Below are 19,788 nucleotides of genomic sequence, written 5' to 3'. Positions count from 1 at the left end.
GCCGCCGGGAACTCTGGGAGCTGTAGTCCTGCCGGCGGGACGGGGCGGGACCGGCGCCCCCTCGCCGGCGTCCGAGTGCGCAGGCGCGGCGCGGCCGAGGGCGGGCGCGGGGCGTGGGCAGGGCGGTCGCGGGGAGCGGAGGGCGCCGAGCGGGTCGCGGGCCGCCGCCATGCTGCTCTCTCTCTGCCCGTCCTCCGGCCGAGGTAACGCGCCGGCTCGCTCCGGCGGCGGCTGACCGTCCCGAGGAGATGGGGCTGGGGCGGCCGCCGCTCGGCAGGACGGGGTGGGGCCGGCGCCTGGCGCGGCGCGGAAGGAGAGCAAAGGTCGCGGCTGGGGCGCGCCCGCGTGTCCGGGCGGCCGCTGGGCCGGGAGCGGGGCCGGCGGCGGAGGGCCCTGCGGGCGGGGGGCGTTGAGCGGCGGTTGGTGTCCGCGGTGGCGCGGCCGTGGCTCCCCCTGCCCCAGCGGCCTCTGGCCCTCTGAAGGTGCTCCTGAGGGCGGGCAGAGCTGTGCCTGAGCGCCGGCCCAGTCTGCGCTGCGGGTGGCTAATGAGGTTTTTGTCTGTACCGTGGTGCATAAAAATGTAATTTTTTTGCAGTGAGACTAGGTGTTACCCGTTTTAAAGGATAAAATAAAGCAATTGCATGCATGCCCTTACTGACGAAATAATTGTAGAGGCAACGTGCTGACAGCCATTATTAAAGAGCTGCAGAAGAGTAAAGTTTCTTCTTAAGAGATTGCTTGCAATGCTTCATGCAAACGCTTCGCATCATGTTACCAAGGCTGTAAGCTCTCGGTAGCGTGGTAGCACAGGTTCGGTTCGCTTGCTGGGAAGAATCTGCCTGTCCAGGGTTTGGACCTACCATTGTAACTATCAGACGTATTCTGAGCTGAATTTCACTTTTTCTGCATGTGTGTGAAATAATTGACATTTTTTAACTATATTATGTGTTTCATAGTACCACCAGTTCTGCTCAAATAAAAATATCTCAAAAATTAAGGTGTCATGTTTTAATGTATAGGTGTAGTTGTTATCATGCTTATAAAATACATTGCCTGTTCTCAGATCCTGCCTGGTTGCAGCTACAGGATAATTAAGAGTCATGAGATGGTATGATAATAGCTTTTATGTTATGTTGCTTAAGTACAGAATTGCTGTTAAGAAACCAACATATATAATGTTTATTACCTTGCATGTAGAGAACAGTGTCCTCTGACTGTCACTGTGCATCCTCCTATAATGGAGGATGTTTGTGCTGGCCTTGCCAATTGCCATTCTCAACAAAACATTTCAGTCATAGGATGTTGGTGATTTTACTTATGTAGTTTTGCAGAAATACTCTACTTTAAATATGGTATTCTTCTTCTTCAGCCCGGAAATTAGAGAAAGGAAATCCTTAAAGGAAGGAAAAATACCTGTCAGGTGCATTAGTTCACAGACCTTTTAACTGTAGCTGGCTTTGGTGCTAACAATACTAGTTTTCCGAGTAGAAATTGCACACATCTTCGTAATTTTTTTTGTGAAAGAGGAAAATTAGAACAAGAATGCAACATGTAATAGCCCTTCTGAACAGAGTTCTATTTTGATCATTTTAAGCTTTCATTTGGTCCATTTGCTTAACAAGAAATGCTAATTTGTTCTTGCAACAATTAATGTATCTGCAGCAAAGGTAAAGATTAACTGTATCTACTGTTCCTAGCTTTGGCTAAAGTATACTTGGGTTTAAGCCTGAGCTTTTGCTGTAGACCATGACATTTACTTTAGATGAACTGCCTGGTCTCAGTAGTCCAAACTGTGTGTCTCAATGTGTGTGGAGATGTCAGAAGAGACGAAATTGCACATCCTATCTCTACAGTTGTTTGGTCAAATTTAATGAAGTCTGAAAGAAAGCTTTTGAAGTTCAAAATGAAATAGGAAATTAAAATGTGTTTCACCTGTGTACACGCATGCTGTCCTACATCAGCTGTCAGAAATGGCTGGCCAGTGTATTGAGTGGTATGTGAAGAATGCTTACAGGGGAAGCTCTTTACTAATTTATTTATTTCTTTATTTTTCTGATACGGAATTATACAGCGCCTTCTTAACCTGAAAATCTAAAAATCTGTGTTTATGGTTCCTCATCTTCACATCACCTGGTAGCCTTTGGGGAGGGAGCTGTCATATTTGTTGTGTCTCTGAAAAGTCGAAAAATTTGGAGAATGACCAATTTGACAAACTTGTTTCTTGTTTTTGCAGCACGTCAATGCTTTCATGCTTTAAAGTTGATAAAGAGAGACTGCCTTCCATCACTGCGTATCACAAGATGTGCATCTACTGTTTCTGTGCCTCGCATAACTACACATTATACAATTCATCCTCGGGACAAAGACAAACGATGGGAAGGTAAGCAAAAAAATGCATTATTTAAAAGCTTCTTTATTCTTTATTATTGCTCAGTTTTAAAGACACTGAAATGTGATACTGTTTTTTTCTTTTTGCAGAAATTCTGTACTCTGAAATACAGTACTAATATTACAAATGAAATTTTGTGCTTTCTGTCTCACAATGAGTGTCTTTAGTGCTATAAAGTGGGATCAGATTAGACTTGATCTTAGTTATTTAAAGAAAATATATAAGCAGCTTTTGCTTTAGTGACTATCACAATAGCATTTAATTCTGTCAGGTATGTATCTGTTGGATTTTTTTCAGTTGTTCTTACCATGAGAATTTGTGAGAAAATAAGATTAATACATATCTCTAGGCATTCCAGTATCTACATCCAGCAATTTTAATGGCTTCAATTCCAGAAAAGACACTGATTAATTAGTATAAAATAAAGTCACGTGTTCTGACTGAGGGTCTTTTTTCTTTCTCCCTTACCTGGAGTTTCACTGAGTGTCTTTGATACAGCTAGCCAACTGGGCTCTTAAGTTTAACATTCTAAGATGACACTTACGGCGCGTAGAGATTGAGTATGTGTTTTTATGGTGTATCTCCTTACAACTCAAAAAGAGCTAATTTTACATTGGGGTGCTAATGTCCTTCTGCACTGTTGAATATTTAGCCTCCTTTTATGCAAAGTAATACTTCTGGGATACTCAGTAGCCAGTATCACAGAGCAAGGTTTGGTGAGAGAGAGGCTGGGGGAAATTGGAGGTTGGTTTATGTTACTTTCTTTTTTCTATTAAAGGGGTAAACATGGAAAGATTTGCAGAGGAAGCTGATGTTGTCATTGTTGGAGCAGGCCCTGCCGGTCTTTCTGCAGCTATTCGACTCAAACAGTTAGCCGCTGAGCATAGCAAAGAAATACGTGTCTGTCTGGTGGAAAAGGCTTCTCAGATTGGTGCGCATACACTGTCTGGTGCTTGTCTTGAGCCAAGGTCCTTACAAGAACTCTTTCCGGACTGGAAGGAGCGCGGGGTATGTATAAGCATATAAACACTGCAATTAATCGCTAGCTTGTAATGAACTCCGTATCTGACTCATTCAGGTATGACTTAGTACCATTGGTGCTTAGTACCATTTTAAAATATGTTGACCTAACAAAACAAAAAACCCCCTACCTTCTTTTTAGTCTGTTTCCTCTAGCTCGACAATGCTAAAGTTTTATGTCTGCACACATATGCTGTGCCTTTGCTCTTTTATATAGTAGTCTTGCTGCATATACGCAGTATGTCTGGTGCATCCTGGGATGCTCTACACTTAACTGGATTTGTGCAGAATCCAGCTCCTGTGCACACGTAGTAAGATGGTCGATTCTTAGCAATGTCAGACTTGTTGTTTCTGTACAATAATTCTTCATAGTCTCAAGAAATGGTGCATAGTACACTGATTTTTGTGCAGACATAGTGGTGTAACAGAGGCCTAAGATGCTTTTAGGTACAAGGATAGGAAGAGATGAGCTGCCATCTCTGCCAGGATAGCCATCTGACTTGCAGCCAGCTGCCTGCTATCACCTGGGAGCTGCAAGAAGTGGGCTGTCGACTAGTTGTTTTGTCTTACTGGGATAAATATGGAAGTTGAACTGCCTTCTTTAGAAAGGTCTAGAATATTGATGTAGTACAAGCCTGTGTACAAACTATAGAAGTGATTTGCAAGGCCCTGTTCCATTTTTTTTACCTCAGTAGTTGTGTTGATTCTTGCCTGATGACTGCCTCATAAAGTACTTGATCTTCTCTCTTGTGATACCTTCCTACAGAAGTGCTTTATTAAACCTTTAATTGACTGCCAATTCAATTGTTTGATTTGATTTTATTGTCTTTTTTGTTGAATTGGCTAGAAAACATAACTCTCAGTACTGTTTCTATTTTCTTTTTTTATGCAGGCTCCACTTAATACTCCTGTAACTGAAGACAAGTTTGGAATTTTAACAAAGAAATCTAGGATTCCAGTGCCAATTCTTCCAGGTAAAGTTTAGTGAGGTGGTAGAGAGTCATCTTTCTCTGTGTCTTTTTCAGCTTTTCTGTGAATCAAACAATTTTGATTCAGTGTAGTACAGCTAGCATATGTAGAACATAGTATCTTAGAGTGATAGATTCTATGTAGATGATAGCTGTGATAATGCATGGCATTACTGTGAAGATAGTAGTTGTAGAAGAAGATACGACATCTGATGTATACAACTTCTGTTATTTTGTTTAGCGTTCTATGTTTTATGTGCGTGTGTCTTTTTTGCCTAGGTCTTCCAATGGTTAATCACGGAAATTACATAGTACGTCTGGGTCACTTTGTGAGTTGGCTAGGTGAACAAGCAGAAGCTTTGGGTGTTGAGGTGTATCCAGGCTATGCAGCAGCTGAGGTAATAATGATAGCAGTGTGTATACAAAAAGCATTTTTGGAACCCCCTTCACGCCACTCCAATTATTTGTACATTCACAACATTCCTCTTAACAGAAGTGTATTGTGAAAACTGTGTTTCAGTGTCTAAATTCCCTGGCCCAGATCCAGCAAAGTGCAAGTGGATCATACAGTATGTTAATAAATACATAATCTTCAAGTCTGACCATTAAAGACGTAGTGCTTAGAAGCTCTGCATTAGAACTTTTTATGAATGGATTAAAATGACAGATCATTAAAATGTTTTTTGTTTGTTTGTTTAAATATTTCCAAAGGTTCTTTTTCATGAAGATGGTAGTGTGAAAGGGATAGCAACTAATGATGTAGGCATTCAAAAGGATGGAGCACCTAAAGTAAGTAGCTGTCTTCCCCATAACTAGGGGTCTAATTATGGAAATTGTGATATATCTGCTTTTACTGCCATCAGAAGTCTTGCTGCAGCCTAAGAAAAAGTAAAAAATTGAGTACTTGTCTTCCCTCTCTGTATATAAAATGGGTCAATTACCCATGAAAGTTCTCGTCTCAGAATATCATAAACTTCTGAGATTAGTAGAAAAAGCCTTCGCAGAAAGGAAGTTTGTTTGAGGGTGGCTTGAAGGCAATATTTTAAGGGTGCTTTGGCATATGCGAAATCAGGAAACAAAGGAAAGGATTCCAGGAACTCCTAAAAAAAATGTTGTGAAGGTGAAGGGGAAAGCTGTTGTCCAACTGGTAACTAGCTACATGTAAGAGAGTGTGTTTCTGGCTGATTTATTTTCTTTGGTATTTACAACTGCCGTCACATTTGTTGACAGTCTGTCTACCTTGTTAGGGCAAGGTACACATTGCGTCTTTATACTTTTTTGCTGATTGGTCACATTTCTGTATCCAGAAGGTGACTCCCTACCCTAAGTGTCAGACTTTGGCTGATTTTTAGTGGAATCCAGAACCTGCGGTAAGCATGTCACTTCCCTGTGACATAGAGAGAATTTGGTACCTCAGAATAACTCAGAACAACTTTCACAGAGAATTATCTGGCTACAGAAATTCTGGGTACAAGTTTTCTCTTAAGATCTACTTTCTTTTATAAGGTTTCTTCCTAGTTACATAGAGTTTCAAAGAAGTATTTACTTTCACATAAAAGCGGGGGCTATTTTTCCCATTTAAGGCGAGGGATGAGAAGAAAAGACTCAATCTTGTTTTAAGAGAATATAGCCAGTGGAGGAGGAAGGGGTGGCAGGGAAATGTCATGTATTTTCCCAGGATAATATTGTTTGTCCCCTGTAGGGCACAGACAGGCTCTTATTGTCAGGTATGCATTTTCTCCAGTAGGAGGTGCAAGTAATGCGTACAACTTGCTGCCGTAATAAAGATTAATTGGGAGTTTGGTTTGGTTTTGTTTTAAAATGGGAAGGAGCTATGACTTTTTTAATTATTTTTTTTTAAGCATCCTCAAAGCCCAGATTTTTTTCTCATTTATTCTGGAAGAGTGTGTCTATTAACTTTCTTTAATGTACATAATTAGTGTGCCACTACTGCAAACCTTTTGGATATGCAAGTGTTTTAACTGTCAGTTAGGTCAGCTGATAATACCTCCAGCATATAAAAGTTCAGGTAAATAAACATAGTTTGTATAACCTTCAAGGCGAGAATACCTTCAATGTGTTTTTACAGAGCCTAATCAAATAGACTATGGTTAATGAATAGTTTCACCCTGCAGTCAGCACCAATCAAATAAAAATGCCAATGGTAAAAATACAGAGTAAAAAGTTGCACATTGATTCTTGTGTAGATGTGGGAGAAGGATGTTAACCGTGAAATACAACTTTGTCACGTTACTGAAATGTTTCAAATGTCAATGAATTTCTGGTATTTACAATGTGGAGTTGTAGTTAATTGATTTATTTTATATAAATTTACTTCAAATTGGACAGTATATATTTTTAATCTTTAGATCAAGTAGTAAGTCTCTGTAGTTCTCTGAGTATTTTGTAACATTAGTTCATTTTCAGGTTGACAATCAGAAATTCAAAGAACACACAAAAATTTGGCAAAATCTTGTAACTCCTGTTTAAAGGTAATTCCTGACTAGAGGGAACATTTTCATTTGCTAGCTTTTTTTAGAGGTTTCCAACCAGTAAGTTACAAGCAGATTGCACCTGAGAGACATTTCAAAACGAAAGCAATAAACTTTTCCTGGACCTATGCTGGCTTACCTTGAGATGGTTTTATTGGGTACTGCTGGATATCTTAATCCAAAACTGTTTTCCTGATCTTTTTCAACATTAAACTTCCTGACTCAAATCAAGCTTTTTTCTTTTTTTCTTTTCAAAAAGTTTGGGTTTTTTCCCTGCAAGGTTATGTATCTTTAGAATCTTGTATCCTTACATTGCAAATATAGCTAGTAATATTCTCATCCAGTGCATTCACATATGCAGGTGACATCTTCATACATACCTTATCTTACTCACAATCTCATTGTTGGAATTCTTGATGAGAATTTTTTTTTTTATAATGATACTTAATGATAGTTTAATTTTATGGTATGTTTTAACATGTAAGATTGGTGTAATATTATAGTAACTTTATTCTGAGGTAGTGGGTTCTTTTGAGGGCAGGGGTGATGCAGGTTTTTCTGATCTCTTGTTTCTGTCTATCCTTTGTCATATGGGGGGGGAGACAACGTTTTACTGTAATGTGACTTCATGAGCAAAAATTAAAGTGTGAAGTTATAGGTTAAGATTTTTGTTCTGTCAGGGTTCCTTTGCACCATGTATATGAGCAGATCTGATATAAGTGTCCTCTGATCTGGGAAAGATTTTTTTCAGTAAGGAATGGCGGTTCACTGTAGTGCTGCTTTACTGGAATCCCCTTACAAGATTTGCTGGGGGTGCATCATGGTTAGGTGGAAAAGACAACTGGGCTAGAGCCGTAGCTTGCAATGGTTTGTAGGTTCTTGGCAGTGCCACACAGTAGTGTAAAATCACTTTATTGCCCTCCAGTTTCTTGCTGGGATTTTGATGTGGTACAGATCTAACTGCTGGTGAAATGCTCTACTTTTGCAGGCTACCTTTGAAAGAGGCTTGGAACTCCATGCTAAAGTCACAGTCTTCGCTGAAGGTTGTCATGGACATCTAGCCAAACAGCTGTACAAAAAATACAATCTAAGGGAGAAATGTCAACCCCAGAGCTATGGCATTGGACTGAAAGAGGTATCGCTTGCATAATTTTAACAATTAAGGAAAATACTGTGAAGCTATAAGGTGGTTTCTGTTTGCTTTCAAGCTAATTTGTGTAAGACATTAGAATGATAGATTTTGAGTTACGCTTTCAGACTTCAGAATCTTTGCTATTCTGAAACTGATCAGAGAAGACACTCCCTGAATGTCGCGACTGTTTCATTTCAGCTGCTTCTTCTCTTATATCTGTGTAATAACTGAATCCACTGTTAACACCTTAATTTGATTTCAAATTAAGTTCATTTGTGAAATCTGTATCCACTACTTTTACTAGATGAGAGGCGGATTCATGCTGCCTCATTTTAGGGATTTTTAGTACCTAAGGAGGGGAGGAAAGGCTTTCTATGGGTTTTCTGTATATTAATTAGAGAGAGAGAGAGAAAAGAGCTGTTCCAAATGATGACTCATGGTCTCTGAAACACATTCTGGATGAGCTTTTTTCCCCCAAAAATTCTCTTCCCTGGTCTTATAAAATTGGGATAGGGATCAGGTTTCCTTTTTAAAATATTTTATACTCAGGAAATACCACTCATGAAAAAGAGCTGGATTATTTAGAATATTTTCAGAGTTTGACTATAACATATTCTTTATTTATTTCTTTAAGCATGTGCTTCCGGTCACAAAATATTTGTTAAATAATTAGTTAACACTTCTGTAGAGAATAACCACTCTGTAAATGTTCCTATGTATGACATAGTCTAGTTAGAATTTCTAATACCTAAATTTTCGTTACAGCAGGGTTTTGCTGTGGAGTTCCTTTGCTTCCAGATGAGACTGTGTCTACTTTAGCGAATAGTACAGTCCAATAGGAATGGATCTGTAAAGTGAAATAGTTGGTGCTGATAAGCTGATATCCATACTATGCACATTTCAGGTTTATTTTTACTTTGGACTAGCTCTGATCTAGTCCCATGGACTGAGTGCCCTTTTGTGATTGGAATGCTTTAGATCTGCTTCTGGAGCCTGTCTTACAGTTTAGTATGTGAAAGGAATCCAGTTCATGCCTTCCGTGGCTGCTGTACGATGTGAACCAAAGCACAGTAAGTGGGATGAATCGGGAGTCCTGCTGAAAAATGTGCTCCTTAATCTAAACTGAAACATTAATGTACATGTAGCCTCCATGCTTGAGCTGATATAATGGTGCTCAACTGCCCTTCTGTCATTAGACTGCATCTGGCACATAAGTCCATGATGAAGAGATGTTTTATGAAATAAGCAGAAAATTGACACACTAGTGGAAACATGAAGATGCTTCTGTGAATTCACCATGGGTCAGATGAGCACTTGAGATGTATAGGAGAGAGCAGAGAGAACACAACCTATTTGACAGCAAATATTTAGATCAACTCAGGCATATTGTTAAACCTGACCTTGAAAAACTTGTGAGGAAATTGCAGTGATTCGTATGAAAAAATAATGTTTTTAAAGAAAAAAGTCAATGTAAGCATTGCATTCCTTAGCAGAAGTATCTGTTGAAGTCACTAATATAAAGGATCTTGTGGTTGAATGAAAATCTTGGGTATAGTGCTGGAGTCTGTCACATTTTCTAATGCACAACATTTCAAGAAAGAGAAGTGTTAGGAAATTCTTAAATGGTAATCCAAAAAAAAAATGCATATTACCTGGTATTTTGCTGTATGAATTTATACATTAGTCATAGCAGTAAATTAATTTTCTTCTATATTTAATTGTGTGTTTGTCTTTTATTATATTATTAAAAGGCCATTACTTCGCAATATGAAGTAATTTTTTTGTCATCTTCCTTTCAGTTATGGACTATTGATGAAAAGAAATGGAAACCAGGAAGAGTAGAACATACTGTAGGGTGGCCTTTAGACAGACATACGTACGGAGGATCCTTTCTTTATCACTTAAATGAGGGTGAACCTTTAGTTGCTCTTGGATTTGTGGTAAGTGAAGTTGTTTTTTTTCATGCTTGTTTGTTGTTGTTTGGTCTTCGTTTTTATGCAATTTCTTTTCTCTGTTTTAATGTGAAGACGAAAGCACAAGAATAGCAACAGACCAAATTTAGTACTTTCTCAATCTTTGGTGCACTTATTCCCATATTAGGGAAGGTTAATTTGTCATACTAATCTGTCTTTAATCCAGTGTCTTATATTATGAACAAAATGGAAAACTTACAGATACTTTTTTTTGTAAACCAAACAAATTTTGGTAAAGCCAAAACCAGATGTTTAATCAAAACTGTGCTCACAAAATTTTTGCAAGTTAGGAAATGTCTAAATCACGTACACTTTGTAGAATTCCGTTTCCTTATTCATGTATCAACCTTGAGTGCATATGCATTTTGTGAGAGAAGCATACAAAGTGGAAGCACTCTGCAGTTCCACAAGCAGCACCCCTTCCATTTCTGAGATCTTCAGTTTGTTCTTGCCATTCTTCACCCCGTTCGCCTTGCCCTCTTTAGCAGCTGTATTTCTGAATTGGACAGGCAGCTTCTTCCTTCTTATTGCCTCTTTATCAGAAGCATTGAGATCACTAGAGAGCCTGTGTCCTTCTGCCAGCCAGTGATGCAAGGAGCAATGGTAGGAAATGTTTTTCTAGCACCTACAGTCCTAAATGAAGCATGCGCTATTTATCCTGTGCGTGTGCTTTACAAACAGATGTTGTAAGAGTCAGGGACACAATCTGCATGGGATTGAGGTGACTCTTTGGTCTCCTAGATTTCAGAAGGATTCCAGAGTGTGTGTGTGGGGGGGTGAAAACTGCATTTTTGTCTAACCGTTTTGTAAGAAACATTGAAAAAACTTGTTAGCTTTTCTCAGGCATGAGACATCCTGTGTAGATTTCCAATAGTGGCATTAGTAAGTATGGACAGTAGACATTCGAATTCTGTTTGTTTTTAGAAAGGTAGAGAGCTTTGATTCTTACAGAGAATGGTAATCAGTAATGTTCGTATTATCTCCAGTTCAGATAGGAGAAAAACAACTTTTGTATGAACATACGAGCATTTTTTTGTCTTTGAACTTCATGCTTATGTCAGTCTTTGCTGATTTTTATAGTAGGATTGTCTTGCACTTATTTTGAAAATTGTTCATTAACTTTATCTAGCAAGGAAAGTTGATGCAAGCAGCGCTCTAAAAGCAGTGAGCTGCCAGAGAAATCAAGGTATTGTTTGTTGCTGACTCATGATATATCTTGTTATTTGTCTCAAATAAAGCTTACAGGAGCCAGAAGTAATCCCTTTCTCAAAAGAGAAAATTCAGCAGTCTAAGTCCTTTTAAGAGTATATTAAAGATGGGAAATGCAGAGTACATCTCTGGGCAAATTCTCAAGTGTATGAGAATCCTGGGCATGCAGCCAATTGGCAAAGTCTTTTTCCCCCATCTTCTGCTTTCATCATTGCTCCCCTGTGCTTTGTTACAATGGCTCACCTAATTGGAAATGATAATTGACTCATCTAAATGATGTGAAGAACTGTTTAAAATATGTGAGCACAAGGACATAACTGTCCAGAAGTAATTGTTTACCTCTCCTTCCAGCTTTTCTAGGGCAAAGAGGTTTTGATACACAAGATTAAAATAAGTTTTCTCACTTATCCTGCCCATTAAACCATGCTTAATTTAATTTCACTATTTTATTTCAAAGACAGATGGAAGTCGTTTACAATGCAATTATATGTTTTCCATGCTTCAGGTTTCAAGTAGGACAGAGAACAGTCTTATAGCAGCAAATTCTCAGATTTGCTTCTACTATACTGTTAATAGAATGTATTTTTGGCAGTAGTTTCTTTAAGTAGCAAGATCCTGAGGTTGGTTTAGTATAAAATAGATTTGAAGAGTTGATGTGGTAATATGTGATTGTTTTGTTTTCAAACTGTTGTTGAAATTCCATACTTTATTTTCATTAATGTTGCACTTTTTTCCTTTTTTTTTTTTAAAGGTTGGGTTAGATTATCAAAATCCCTATTTGAATCCATTTAGGGAGTTTCAGAGGTGGAAGCACCATCCTAGTGTACAGCCTACTTTGGAGGGTGGAACAAGGATTGCCTATGGTGCCAGAGCATTGAATGAAGGTGGTTTCCAGGTAACTTTTTCATGAAGTTTTTTACTTTGAGTTCTCTACAGCCAAGTTTTTAGTGCTGTAGATTCGAGTTGTGTGGTGTTGAGAAACAACTGAACTATAACAAAGATGAATAAGGCCAAAAGTTTTGCTGGACAGGAAAGCCTTGTTATCTTGCTGGATACTGGCTGCTGAGATTTGCTAGATTTAGGCTCTGTCATACTAAAAATCTTCTGACATAAGTCACTTTACTTTCTAAATGAAATACAAAGTAGAGTTTATATTGCAATCAAATGTGTTCAGCAGCAAAGACGCTACAGATAATCTCTTGTGCCTGGAACCCTGGGGAAGAGAGGGTAGCACCATTCATCTGTTGTTTTTGTGGGGTTAGGGGAGGGGGGCGTATTTTCCAAACTACTTGTTTATCCTAGCGGAGGGAACTTCTTTCCCCTGCATGACCCTTAAGTCAGTGATGATGCTGAAATTGTTATGTAGCTTCGCAGATAAAAGTCTTCACCTCCTCAAGTACCAATGCTTTCGGTATCTTTCATGCGCAACTTTGAATTTCTGCTTTCTTGGGAGATGGAATGCCTTGTTCATTTTGTTCCTTAAAGGAGTCTAAGAGATGAAATTTTAAAAATGTATTCATCAAGTCTTAAGGTCGGTAGAAAGGGTTGGAATAACTTGCAGGAGAAGTAGTCTAGAATTTCTATTTAACAGCTAAAGTCCTTTCAACCTGTTAGCTTCTCATGTGGGAATCTTGAAACATAGGACATGGCTGTGTGTTCTGAACTCCCAGATCTATCTTCTAGACTCTCCTTTCAGTTTGGAACTTAAAACCAGTCTGAGTGTTCATGATCTGCAGTCTGTGTGTGGGGCCATTCCACTCTGCTTTATTTAGTATAAATGCGGCATCATGCAGTTTTTGCAATACAAGTAGAATTTCAGCAGCAGCGTAACTCTTTTCAGTCTTGTGGGGTTAGGCTTTGACACCAGTATGCATGCCTGGGACTGAGTCATGTGGGTTCATGAAGCAATTTCTTAATTACACATGTGATACACATTTAATCAGTCTGCAGGTTGGTTACTTTGTCCACTCTGAAGTGTCATGTTGTAACTGGCTGTGTTACTAGCTTATTTCAGAAAACATTGTTGGTCCATTGTTAACACAGGTAAGATACAAAATGCCAAGATGTTTTAATGTAGACTTTTATACAAGAGGGGCTTCTCTTTCCACCCTGTGCCCTGGTTTTGCTGTCACAGATAGTCATTATTGAATTTTTGGCTTTGATGAAGTAGCCAGATTGTGATTTCAGTTGCATACTCCTTATACTGCTCGAAACATACGGTTGAAAGAATGTGGTGTTTTTAAAGTCACTTACCGACCTTGTTTGTGGTAAGTTACACAGGCAGGAGGACTACAGCTCTTGCGCATCTCTGCCTAATCTTCAGACTTCTTCTTTGCTGGACTTAAAACAACATGTCACTTACTTTGCGCTGTTCCTAATACAAAAGCATGGGTTTTGTTTGTTGGGGTTTTTTTATTTCCTGTAGATGGAATTGTCTAGTTAATCATGAAGTCACACTTTTAAATGGCTTTTTTTAATACATGCTTTCAGTAAAAAAAAGCTTTATTGATGAGTCACTTAGGAAGATTTTTAAGTTTAGCTCTTCTTTTGCATGTGTTGCTTTGATTAATAACTGTAGCAGTCTGACTCATTTGCATCACTGGAGTCCAGGAATATTTTCTTATGTAAGTCGTTCTGTAGCTCCAGTTTTCATTTTGGTGACAGTACTGCATCAAATAGGTGTATAAAATTACCATCGAACTAAGCTTTTTTTTGTCTGTTATAGATAACCTTAAGACCATGTTCTTTAGTCTTTAACATATAGTGATGCTAAGTTGGTGTGAGAGAAAGGGAGCAAGAGCTCTTGGATGGTCCCTGATTTTGTAGCTTTTTGGGATACATGGAGGGAGGGAACAGAGTTTAATAGACTACATCTACAGAGCTGTTTTTTCTTCTGTTTATTAAAATTGCAAAATTAAGCAGTTAGAAATTAAGGCATTCCCATGCAACCTCTGTTTTGTCTCCATTTTATCAAAAACTTTGGAAAGATTTAAGAGTTTTGCTGTTGTTGAGCAATGTACCCTTATGAACATCAGGGGAAAAAAACTTAGGAAATTCATCTTATTGATGGCCCATGACCCATTTCAACCCTGAGCTGAGCTAAGGGAGAACGTGGGGTTCCGTGTCTGCTGGGGATAGGACTCTGCAAGGAGCGAGCACCTCCCCTTCTTCTCTTCTCCAAACCAGCCTTGTTTTGTCTCTTTGCTGCCAAGAGGGTGGTGGCTTCTCCAGGTGCTCACAGTTGCAAGGATTTCACCCTGTATTTCAGGGGCAGGGAGGGCTTGTGCCACGCTGGCATGATGTGTTCCTTCATCTGACTGTGAAAACAGGCACCATGTGCCATGGTACTAATACGGAGAGTTACTAACAAAGCCGCAGTGCGTGTAACCTTTTGTGTTATATGACTAATCTTTAATCTCATTTATACTTTGACAGTGTGTTGGTCACTACGTACCTATTAAGTGAAACAGTTGTTGCAGAAGAAAAGTACTTGATCACCATCTTTTTCATGTACTTCAAAGAGTCAGTCAAGAAATCTTTCTGTGCTTATGTCAGTGCTGCATCATTGCATCCTAATAGATACAACAGAATAACTGTTTTCAGCCAAAGGTCTTGTGAAAAGAGAGGACATCCTACATGCTTAATTCCATTGAAATAATGTTACGTAGCTGAACTTATGACTTCTGGTCACTGAAAAGTAAGTTAAAAGTTGTAGTTGTGTTTTCAGCCTAAATTACCTTTCCTACAAACAAAATTACTACATCTGTGATTAAACAAATTGCCCAAAAGACAGGGGAAATGCTGTGTAGTAAAACCTTTTTTAGTGACTACTGTATGAATATTCAAAAGTAGCCAGCCCAGGATGCCAGATTCACAAGCACTGCTCAGTACTGAAGACCTTTGGAGGAAGGCTATATTCATAATTTACCTTCAGCAATTTCAGACCTGTGATCAGTCACAGCTTTCTGCTCAAAGTGCTGCAGTCAATCTGTGTTTTGAAGCTGTTTCCTGTCTAAAATACTCTCATTGGATGAGGATGAGAATAACTATCTTGATAGTTGAGGTATTCCTTAGTTAATACAGGCATATAACGTAGTATATTAATACTATAGACCTGATGTTTGCAAATCATCTGGCTGTCTTAGGTTTGTGAGTTGACTGTACTCAGTGACATTATGCTTCTTACAGAATGAGAGTAAGACACTGATTTTGCACCAGATACGTATTTGTTGGCTGCTGAGCAACTTCTAAAATAAGTGGGACCGGGGAACGCACTGTGCAGTTTCATAGAAAAATTTGTGGAAAATAGCATTGTGTAAATAAACTGTGAGATGAGATGCATACAACTTACTGTGTGGAAAATGGGAACACAGATGTCTTATTTTAAAAGAATTCACTTAAACTTGAAGGAGGAAAACAGTATCAGTGGGTGACATGACCACAGTCTCATTGCAGACAAAGCAGCTGGAGAGAGGATATAAGGAAAATGTTCTCTTGTCGTTATTTTATTCTCAGCACTTGTACAATGTCGTCTTATTAGCTTACTATGCCAAAATTCCTTGATGAAGTACAGTAACTCTGGTGTATTTTTAGGTAGTACACATGCTAGTCTAAAAATGTAAAGGACACTCAAGCCTCATGCCAGTTTCATTTCCAGAATGTTATTTTCACTGTAAAAAACCCAAACAAACCAAACGCCCTTTCTTTCTGTTTCCTCTTCAGTCAATACCCAAACTTACCTTCCCAGGTGGATTATTAATTGGTTGCAGTCCTGGACTCATGAATGTTCCTAAGATCAAAGGGACACATACTGCAATGAAAAGCGGCATGTTGGCTTCAGAAGCCATCTTTAGCCAATTAATCAATGAAAATCTCCAATCAAAGACAATAGGTAAGATCACTGTACTTTGAGCTGTAATTACCTTGTCTTGTGTTCAGTTGGAACCACCAACAGCTTAGCGGTAACTAAATGTGTCTGAAGGAATTAGTTGGAAATGCAATTAAATCGTGAAATGAGTGTGGTGGTTTAAAAAGGTATCTATTGTTTATTTACTATGTATACTGTTAAATGATTTAAGAAAGAAAGAAATTAATAAAATTTTGTTTAGTTATTCTTAAATATTGATCCTACTGCTAGAACAAAAATACCTCTCTAATGAGCATCTGAAAAGTAAGCTTACGCTTCCTGTGTAACTAAACAAGAATAGTGTAGGTTCTATTCCTACAAATACGTTAAAAATTAGCGCTTTATGATTCAAAAAGTGTTACTGAAAGACTGCAGAATCAGAGACAAAAAAATTAAAAGGAACAGATTAAATGTAAGCAAAACAGGGTGAGATTTTTCGAGTTTGCTCTTCGTTGTTTTGTTAATTGTTAGGATACCTTTTTCCTTCAGTCCTCTTTTTCTGTCTTTAATTTTATAGTTTTCTCAGTTTGAGACTATGTGTATATTACATTGTATGTAATGCGAGCATATTGAAGTAATCACCTGATCCTGACCGCATTGCAGGGATTTAAGCCCTGGTTGTTCCCTTAAATCTGTTAAAAAAGACTGTCCAGAGAGAGAACCCAGTTAGAATTTCGGTTATTCTGGAGATGGACACTATAGCCAGGTGCCACATGATTATTATTTTAGAAATCTCTTCTCTGGAATGGTGGATTCAGTCCTAGTGAGCTCATTCAGCTGAAACATGCAGTACGTGTTGTCACAGAGGGTATGCTGAACAATTCAAACTTCAACTAGTGTAACAGGGTAAAATGCTTAGAACCCATCTGAAACAATGAACACTCTTACTGGGTATTACGCCACTCTTGTTTGGTTATGGACAGGTTTTATAAGCTGTTTCCAGTTTTGTCAAGACAGTAGAATATTACAGCCCACTTTCTTCTCTGTGCATAGATAATAAGCTTTTTTCAGAGCCATATGTGAGACAGAAAATATGGACTGAAGCATGTTTTCATGTAGACAAGGCTTAAAACTTACTATTTAGAACAACTATTCCTATACAGTAGTAATGGAGAATGGTAAAGGGGAAGCTCTCAGAAAATTTTCATTTGAAGAAAAATTTTTTTCTAAGATAATTACTTGGCTTTAACTACACTGCAGTAGATGTGTCAAGTGTGCAATGTCTAGTATTTGTAAAGAATACAATCAAAGAGTTTAAATCAGAAGTTTGTAGTCAAATATATCTCATTAACTTGCTGATTACAAAGGGAGGAAAAAATGTTCTCTAGCACTGGCATCCTCCATTGGGCCATAGTCATAGTTACTGAAGTTGGAAATGTTTGTAGTTGCTAACTTGTAAAGAAAAAGCTTTTGAACTTGACAACATTAAAATTACAAATCTGGCTCTTGGATCACAGATAAACTCTCCTGGTGAATTCTCAGCTTCTATGAGCAAGTAGCTGTTTTCCCATAGAGGTGCCTATATAGCCACCTGGCCGGTTATCTTAATATTTTGCTGAGGTTTGAAGCAATTTAATGCTTCTTGTGGGTCATTTCATAGAGGCTACAAAGGAACAGTAGATACCTGCTGATAACTGCCAACAAAACGGATCTCTTCAAGAGGCTGAAATATGTTGTCTAGTATATTCCTAGCTTACTATTCTGAAATTCTCATTTTGCTGCCTTTGTTGCTAACAACTGCTTCTGTTCAGCAATTATTTTTTATTTCAAGGATAGTCTTTATGTACTGTAGGTACCTAACAAGTAATGTACTGCCTTAGGACTTGATGTGCAAGAATATGAAGAGAACCTGAAAAAGTCCTGGGTCTGGAAAGAGCTGTATGCGGTTAGAAACATCCGACCATCCTGCCATAGCATACTTGGTGTGTATGGAGGAATGATTTACACAGGTATATTTTATTGGCTACTGAGAGGAATGGAACCATGGACATTAAAACATCCAGGTAATTTCATTATCTCCTGAAAGAAAATGCTAAATGTTTATGTCAGTCTTTTCTGGACTTAGTTGAAGCTGGAGCACATCTGGTCAAGTGGCGAGGCCTTAAACTGTAGAAAAGAAGTCAATGATAAGGCAGTGAAGCATACTTTTGTCATATTACCTAGCATATAATGTAAATTAAGACATTAAAACACTGTTCTACTTGGCATAGTTTTTTGTCTTGTGAAAAAGGCCACCTTGTATGAACTACTTCATTCTGATGACAAGGGAAGTTAAACTAGCTTAATTAAATTGTTCTTGAGTAACTGCAAATTACAGTAATTCTATACTGAAACTTATTTATTAAAAATATATTTAGGACCAGATTTTGCTCAGCTCAAGCCAGCTAAAGATTGCACGCCTATTGAATACCCAAAGCCTGATGGAAAAATCAGTTTTGATCTCCTGTCATCTGTGGCTTTAAGTGGTACAAACCATGAACATGACCAGCCTGCTCATTTAACTCTCAAAGATGACAGCATCCCTGTGAGCAGGAATTTGGCTGTATTTGATGGACCGGAACAAAGATTTTGTCCAGCAGGTAGGTAATAAAAATGTGTGTCTGAGCTGTTTTTGCAAGATGAAAGATCAGGAAGAGTCCACCTGGCCTACTGCTTCCTTCAAGCATTCTATCCCCATGCTCCTCCTAGAAAAGGGTTCAAATACAGGTCTTAAAATATATGTTAACAGTACTTTCATGTCAAAGTCATTAGTAAGCATGGAAGAAGACAGCTGAATTACACTAGTAATATACTTCCCTCATCACACTTGCTGGTAAGTAGTAGAGCATGCATGCAGGGGGAGACTGTTCAGTGAAGTGATAGCTCTCTTTTGCTCTTCGCAGGAGTTTATGAATATATTCCTCTGGAAACAGGAGAAGGATCAAGACTGCAGATAAATGCTCAGAACTGTGTCCACTGCAAAACATGTGATATTAAAGACCCAAGTCAGAACATTAACTGGGTAGTGCCTGAAGGTGGAGGAGGACCAGCTTATAACGGGATGTAAACTGATGGGAAATCTATTCAGTGACTTCTGATCACCGACAAATAAGTTGGAGTATTTTATGCTGCATTGTAATTAAAGTACAGTACTGACTTGAATGTTAAAGAGTGTTGAGGCTAATGTGCCATTCTGAATTTTAGGTATGACTGTTGCATTAAATGGGAAGTCGGTGCCTTCTGGTTAAACCCTAGCCTTATTTAAATAGAACTTCTTTACAGGAGTTGTGTGGCAGGCAGAAGAAAGTTCTTCTCAGGACTGACAAAGGAACTTTGGATCTTGGATTTATTGCTGAAGTTCAGTGGTAACAGGACCCATATCCAGAATCATGGGTATGGTGGAAGAATTTAGTACCTACCCTTAAAAAAAGTATTTTCTTTATTGGGAGTGATTTACTATATGTAATCCTACCCTGCAGTAGAGAAAATAAACGTGGCAACAATTTTCTAGACTGATGTAAGTGTTACACATTTTACATCAAATTTACAGTTAGGGTTTTTCCCTGATGATTATCGGGAGCCCATCTGCAATACAACCTGTAAAGCAGTTTGAAAAAAAAAAAAAAGTGTGATACTCGTACCTTCATTGTATGTCTACCAGCACTTTTATTTCTTACAAGAAATCAGGCCTGCTCTAATAAAAACTCTTAATAGAAATTG

At 38.5% G+C, this 19,788-nt stretch overlaps 1 protein-coding gene across 1 annotated transcript; it reads left to right on the top strand.

Annotated features, from left to right (window-relative positions):
• Positions 1-149: 149 nt before the first annotated feature.
• ETFDH (electron transfer flavoprotein dehydrogenase) lies at positions 150-19,788 on the top strand. Its single transcript, XM_059818200.1, has 13 exons — positions 150-203; positions 2,234-2,380; positions 3,168-3,397; positions 4,302-4,383; positions 4,657-4,775; positions 5,089-5,166; positions 7,858-8,004; positions 9,801-9,941; positions 11,935-12,078; positions 15,906-16,074; positions 17,910-18,092; positions 18,447-18,668; positions 18,972-19,788. Exons 1-13 carry the CDS (start codon positions 170-172, stop codon positions 19,133-19,135), a joined length of 1,860 nt encoding a protein of 619 aa, XP_059674183.1. The 5' UTR covers positions 150-169; the 3' UTR covers positions 19,136-19,788.

Source organism: Gavia stellata, chromosome 5, assembly GCF_030936135.1.
Source record: "Gavia stellata isolate bGavSte3 chromosome 5, bGavSte3.hap2, whole genome shotgun sequence".
In the NCBI taxonomy this organism is placed as follows: domain Eukaryota; kingdom Metazoa; phylum Chordata; class Aves; order Gaviiformes; family Gaviidae; genus Gavia; species Gavia stellata.
The sequence above is the reverse complement of the archived record's forward strand: the minus strand, read 5'-3'. Positions and strand labels throughout refer to the sequence as shown.

Coding starts and splice junctions, on each gene's coding strand:
- ETFDH (XM_059818200.1), top strand. CDS start 170: ATGCTGCTCTCTCTCTGCCCGTCCTCCGGCCGAG. Junction 12,079..15,905: donor TGAATGAAGGTGGTTTCCAG/GTAACTTTTTCA, acceptor TTTCCTCTTCAG/TCAATACCCAAACTTACCTT. Junction 18,093..18,446: donor ATGGACATTAAAACATCCAG/GTAATTTCATTA, acceptor AAATATATTTAG/GACCAGATTTTGCTCAGCTC.